The sequence below is a fragment of the Oncorhynchus tshawytscha genome, linkage group LG22 (genome assembly GCF_018296145.1).
Source record: "Oncorhynchus tshawytscha isolate Ot180627B linkage group LG22, Otsh_v2.0, whole genome shotgun sequence".
Classification (NCBI taxonomy): Eukaryota; Metazoa; Chordata; class Actinopteri; order Salmoniformes; family Salmonidae; genus Oncorhynchus; species Oncorhynchus tshawytscha.
The window spans coordinates 17746164-17752904 of record NC_056450.1 but is presented as its reverse complement, the minus strand read 5'-3'; the positions used below and the strand labels follow the sequence as shown (position 1 = coordinate 17752904).

General features: G+C 41.0%; 1 protein-coding gene across 4 annotated transcripts in view; it reads left to right on the top strand.

Moving 5' to 3' along the window:
• The first annotated feature begins 2665 nt into the window (after window positions 1–2665).
• Window positions 2666–6741, top strand: part of LOC112221974 (signal peptide, CUB and EGF-like domain-containing protein 3) — a 101276-nt gene continuing 97200 nt past the window's right edge. For all 4 annotated transcript variants that reach the window (XM_042303873.1, XM_042303872.1, XM_042303871.1 and 1 more), the window contains exon 1: window positions 2666–3093. In XM_042303873.1, the coding sequence (XP_042159807.1) occupies window positions 2988–3093 (106 nt within the window). In that variant the 5' untranslated portion in view covers window positions 2666–2987. The remainder of the gene's footprint in view (window positions 3094–6741) is intronic.

Genomic DNA, 6741 nt, shown 5'->3' with positions numbered 1-6741 from the left:
TAGAGTGATGCCCATGCACACCGCTAGGCCCTTAATGAAGTAAGTGTTACTGCCGTGCCCATTTAAAAAACTATGCTGATGCTTATGCATCACTTACAGCTCCCAGGCTCCCCTGACACGGTGGCCTGACTTTCTCTGGCTCCCCAGTGACTCTCAGTTCGTCTGGTTGTATAAGGGCTCACAATTACCTGGAGATTTGGGTTTGGGACATTTCCATATTTCTTCTGAAGGATGTTATTATAATTACACAGGCCAGGCTGACAGACTTCACAGTTTGGATATAAATGGTCATTACTATGAATCCTTTCAAATGATGTCTGTTACAAGCCAGGAGGGATTTCTTTTAAAGGGCATTTTTATACGTTGTCTGATTATTTCTGGTTATAAATACAACTCTAGAGAAACCATTAAGATTCATGAAATGAAGGTTCACGACAGAAGAGTAGTGCCCATGGTGATTCTTAATTCTAAATGAGATGAAATTCCAACACATCCTCAGATTTAAGAAAAAGTGTATTGATCAGGCTTCATTTTACCGCCCCAAATGTTAATAAGGAGCATTAGACATTCCCAGAAAGTGGCTTCCACCCTGCAAGGTAAATACACTTCATAGATTAATCCTGGGTAAACCTCTGTTTCTCTGTACCTTTGAACTCTTAAAGGTTTCAATTCTATCAGCCACAGAGATATCCATCTTTACGGATAAGATTTTATCAGATTGCCTTCTAAATGTTCATCATTATCTGACTTAGCCTGTAGTAGAATGATTTGGAGATAACAATTCAATCTTAATGCGAGACCATAATTGCACTTTTGATTGAAAAGAAATAACACAGAGGAGCTATGGAACATAATTATAGAGCATTATCTGTCTCAAAACATACATCTAAACATAAATGCATCAGCACAGTAGATTCAATCCTAGAGGAAAGAGAATATAATACGCATTTCTTCTGTCTGATACTGATGCCGTGCTGAATCTAATCCCCATGTTCCAAAAGCCGAGGTGTGAAAAAGTGGCTCAGTTTTTAGGCTTTTGTTCCAGGTAATGTGGGAAGGAAGAAACGGATGCTTTGATTCAAGCACATTTCAAGTCTCATTCCCAGTAGGCCCTCACTGCTAATGGTGTATAAAGCACATGATCAGTGATACAGTGTTCTGGAGGAGAGTGGAAAAGCAAACTGTCTTCCTTACCCTCTTTCAAGTTGACAAGCAGCCATGTGGTATAATGAAAGAACAGGAACATGCTGATTCTTGTTTGTGTTTCCTTTTGTTCAGCTTTTATTGATTCTTGAAAAGAAAAAAAGGAGGAAGTAGAGGCTATAACACAAATACATATTAAATATGGGACAATATCCTCTGGAGGAGGAAAACAATAGAGTCCTGCTGTGAATTGAAAGTAAATGTATCGTTTGAGGGATGTTACAGGCAGGTGACGTGAAGTTCAGACTGCTTGGAGATATCCCTTGCTGTCTCTCAGATGATGTGAAAAACATTTTGTGAGCTGTGGCCAGGGCAATTCATATTTTTTCTGTGTCTATTCCTTGTATACTTCGGCTGTCCCCATAGGAGAACCCTTTTCGGTTCCAGGTAGAACCCTTTTTGATCCAGGTAGAACTATTTTGGGTTCCATGCAGAACTCTCTGGGGAAAATGTTCTACATGGAACCCAATAGGGTTCAACTTGGAACCCTATGGGTTCTAAATGGAACTAAAATGGTTCTTCAAAGGGTTCTCCTATGAGGACAGCCGAAGAACCCTTTAGGGTTCCAGATAGCATGTTTTTTTCTAAGATTGTACACATGGGTATAGCAATAGGCACATCCAGGCAGTCGTGCAGACAAATTGGACAGGGTACAAACTCGTTTCAAAAAGGAGTATGTATAGGCTTTAATATGTAGATCAGAAAGGTCATGATAATAACGATAATGTTACACCAGACTTGTGGGGGCACAAAGATATGGGGAAGATGTGACAAATAAACGGAATTTTCTAAAGGCTATTGCTCAATAGGTGTTTGCAAAGCAGTGCGCTGTGATTGCTCTCTGGATCTCTTAGAATGTGATTGGCTCATGGCTTTTTCTTTGGAGTTTGTGTTGGATTGACAGCCTAAAACAACTCCATTAGGCTATTAGATATCATCAAATCAAATTCTGATGACTGCTGGAGAAAATAATAGTTCCGAATAATTGACTCGGCAAAAAGGATGATACTTTAGTAGACCTATGAGAGCCCATCATGGAAGACGGTGCAAGCGCAGTGGATACAAGTCGCTATAACGAACCTACGATTTATTGTACAGTGGCTACAACCTGTGCAATGTGAATGGGGTGCTACAGTATCAACTGCACTCCTTTATTTGTAAATCACTGTATCTGTCTCTTGGACGTTTAGAGTATTTTTCCCCCGCGCAACGCTCATTTCCCTTGTCAATGAATGAGAAAACTGGTCTACTTGATGGTGGTGGTGTGGCGCGCAGTCCATTGTTTGCACATGGTCCCCGAGTCTGACCTCTCAACCGCGGAAGCCGTCTCCATGGCAACCCCGACTACGGTCCAACCAGCAGCTGATTGTAAATTCCTGCAGAATAAGAAATCCTTGCAAGTAGTTGGAGAAAGAGAGAGAGCGCGTGAGGGAGAGCAGGAGCAATGCGCGGATCGTAATCTCTCCTCCCCCTTCTCCTCTCCGCTCCGCTCCATCTCTCTCAACCCTCTCTCTCCCTCTCTCTTATATTGAAATTGGCCAGGGTAGAACATGATCACAGAACACCGCTTCAGTATTGCTGCACATTGTCGGGCATTTCGCAAAACCCGATCACTTGAAACAGAATAAGCAGACATAAAGGAAAGGACTTCAGAGTCCCACATTCTATTTTTAAAGGTGGACCAACACTTTTAGAAAAAAGACCGTCCGATTGCGCGTGTTGAGCGTTGCAATCTAGCTAGGTGTTTAATATCTACAACAGTCTAACTACAGTATCAAGTAGCTATGCATATGCACGTTATAATGCGCGCGAGCATTGGATTAGTAGGTTTCTGTCTGGTCGCCTTTGTCCAACAGCCAGCTCGCGCTTCAGGAAGCAAATCCACCCAAGGTACGTTTTCCCATCAAAAATACCTTTATTCCTTCAAGCTTTATTTTTCTGGAGCGTAGTAGCCTAACCCTAACCTATGCTATGGTGATTTAGTGCAGTTGTATGCTTATATATGTATGCTTATACCTGACCAATTTCTAATTAAGTTACACATGAGATAGCCGTTAAAGATTACACACACACACCAATAACTTCAACATAAAAGAAATAAGTATGGCTCATTAATCCTACACAAAATGATATAAAGGTTATAATTTAAAATAAGAGGCACACTGGTGAAGAACATGTAGAACTATTTTAGTCGGCAAATGCAAAAAAAAGTGTCTTCTAAGTTCTACCAAGGAAATTCCACTCTGTTTAAATATTGTTTTTGCACTGGCATTTGTCAATGCTGTTCAGAGATATAAAGTATTCTGGGAATTTCACCAACTACAGTACTCAATTATTCTCACATTGTGAGCTGCCCAGACTATATTTGTCTCTCCACAATGGTTCATTTCCCACTGCACTTTTCTGAGACTTTGGCACAACATTGTCAAAATGAACCTGTTTTATAGGTCTGATTTAAAACTGTTAATAAATGTCTAAATCCCCCTGACACTCCCATTCTCTAACCATGAAGAATAACTGGGGACACTTCAAACCGCAACAACAACAACAGTGTGAACAGAACAGGTTTGTTGTGAACTTCATGAGCAGAGTAGTGGTTCATGAAAGAAAGAGCATCATGAGGTATTTGACACTACTGTGTAACACTCACATGGAGCGACAGGGCTCTCTCAAAGCCTTCACTGAGCTAGGCTACAATACTGCACCCGGTTTGGTTCCTTTCTGATTTATCACACACCGTGCCTGAAGAGTTTAAGGTGATACAACTCTGAATCTGCATTGAGTGTTCAGACTCCAAATTATGACGATGGTTATCAGAATTAGGGCATTGAAAAGCCAATGAAAATGCATGTGTGATGCATGTCATTGGACAGCGTTTTACTTGCAGTAATAAAAGTCATCTGTTCATACAATAAAAGGACTGGAATATGTTGCTGCCTGGGTGCCGTTTCCTTATCCATGTACTCCTTCCCCTATTCTGCCTGTTTCTCTCTTGAAAAAAGAACAATAATAAGGACAATAAGTTTATGTCAATCTGTAGCAACATTTTGTTACGTTACATCCTTGTTATAAAATGGATTAAATACAACATTTTCCTCTTCAATCTACACACAATACCCCATAATGACGAAGCAAAAACAGGTTTAGATCTTTTTTTAAATGTATTACAAATAAAAACAGAAGTATCTTATTTACATTAGTATTCAGACCCTTTGCTATGACACTCGACATTGAGCTCAGGTGCATCCTGTTTCCATTGATCATCCTTGAGATGTTTCTAAAACTTGATAGAGTCGACCTGTGGTAAATTCAATTGATTGGACATGATTTGAAAAGGCACACACCTGTCTATATAAGGTCCCACAGTTGACAGTGCATGTCAGAGCAAAAATCAAGCCATGAGGTTGAAGGAATTGTCTATAGAGCCCCAAGACCGGATTGTGTCAAGGCACAGGTCTGGGGAAGTGCATCAAAAAAAGGCTGCAGCATTGAATGTCCCCAAGAACACAATGGCCTCCATCATTTTTAAAGTTTGGAACCACTCTTCCAAGAGCTGGCCTCCCGACCAAACTGAGCAATCGGGGGAGGTGGTCCTTGGTCAGGGAGGTGACCAAGAACCCAATAGTCACATAGCTCCAGAGTTCCTCTGTGGAGATAGGACAACCTTCCAGAAGGACAACCATCTCTGCAGCACTCGATAAATCAGGTCTTTATGGTAAAGTGGCCGTAAGAAAGCCATTCCTCAGTAAAAGGCACATGACAGCCCGCTTGGAGTTTGCCAAAAGGCACAAAAAGGACTCAGACCATGAGAAACAAGATTCTCTGGTCTGATGAAACCAAGATTGAACTATTTGTTCTGAATGAAAAGTGTCACATCTGGAGGAAACCTATGGTGAAGCATGGTTGTGGCAGCAACATGCTGTGGGGATGTTTTTCAGCGGTAGGGACTGGATGAATAGTCAGGATCGAGGGAAAGATGAACGGAGCAAAGTACAGAGAGATCCTTGATGAAAACCTGCTCCAGAGCGCTCAGGACCTGAAGGTTCACCTTCCAAAACGACAATAACACTAAGCACACAGCCAAGACAACGCATGAGAGGCTTCGGGACAAGCCAGAGCCCAGACTTGAACCCGATCGAACATCTCTGGAGAGACCTGAAAATAGCTGTGCAGCGACACTCCCCATCCAACCTGACAGAGCTTGAGAGGATCTGCAGAGAAGAATTGGAGAAACTCCCCAAATACAAGTGTGCTAAGCTTGTACCATCATACCCAAGAAGACTTGAGGCTGTAATTGTTGTCAAAGGTGCTTCAACAAAGTACTTAGTAAAGGGTCTGAATACTTATGTAAATATGATATTTCACTTTTTTATTTTTAATACATTTGCAAACATTTCTAAAAACCTGTTTTTGCTTTGTCATGATGGGGTATTGTATGTAGATTGATGAGGGAAAAAACAATTTAATCCATTTTTAGAATAAAGCTGTAACGTAACAAAATGTGTAAAAGTCAAGGGGTCTGAATACTTTCCAAATGCACTGTATATATGCAAGAGACAGAGCACAGCACAGTGTGTGTGGGCAAGACTCAGCAGCTTTGATTGTTTTTGGTGATGTTTCACACACGGAGAGACACAAAAAGATAGGCAAGGAGTGAAGGAGGAGGGGGGAGGGGGAGTGACTATTTTGCATCCTGGGTGGTCTGCCCCCACTTGTGGGAAAGCCCAATATTTACATTTTGCAATTAGAATGACTTTTTCCTCACTTAATTTTCCACAACATCGATTACACACTCCCTTATTTTGTGTGGAATGTTACCAGAACAGTGTTGTCACTAAGTAATGGCATGCACCTGTTTGTAGCCTAGGTGACAAGCAGCACCACCATCATAGCCTGGCATTGGTTCTAGAAATGTGTTTCTGTCAGTCTACTATTGATAAGATATGGCACACCACAGTCTAAGCTTTTTGACATGAGAAGTCTGAAGCGCAGGTCGAAATGTGTAAGTATAGTATGTGCCAAACTAAAAGCATGGCCTGATAGTGACCATGTGTTGTTCATGTTCATGGACATATCTTTTTGATGGACCCTGGTTGTTGAGAGTAATATTTAATGCAGTGGATTGAAACATAAAAATGCAGTAATGAGAATGGACCCTGTGAAACAGAAATCTTAAAACTGGGAAGATAGTCTAAGAATAATGTGCAGTTAGTAATATTTTAATAGTATGGCTTTTTATATTTAGACATTTGAGAGAGAGAGAGAGAGAGAGAGAGATGCTGATAAAAAAAATAAGCACAATTTGTCAGCTTAATATTTATTTAACACAGATGTTGGCGACAAGCCTCTATGTCCTTCATCAATGTCAGCTTAATTACAGGTCTGCCTTCAGGCCAGGCCATCAATCGTTATCTCATCTAAAAAGAGAAATGGAACAAAGGAGTGATGCGGAGGATGTGGTGAAGAAGAGGTAGAAAAAGAGGGAGATGAAGAAGGGAAATTGGATAGATTAGAGGGGCAGGCTGAGAGCGAGACAGA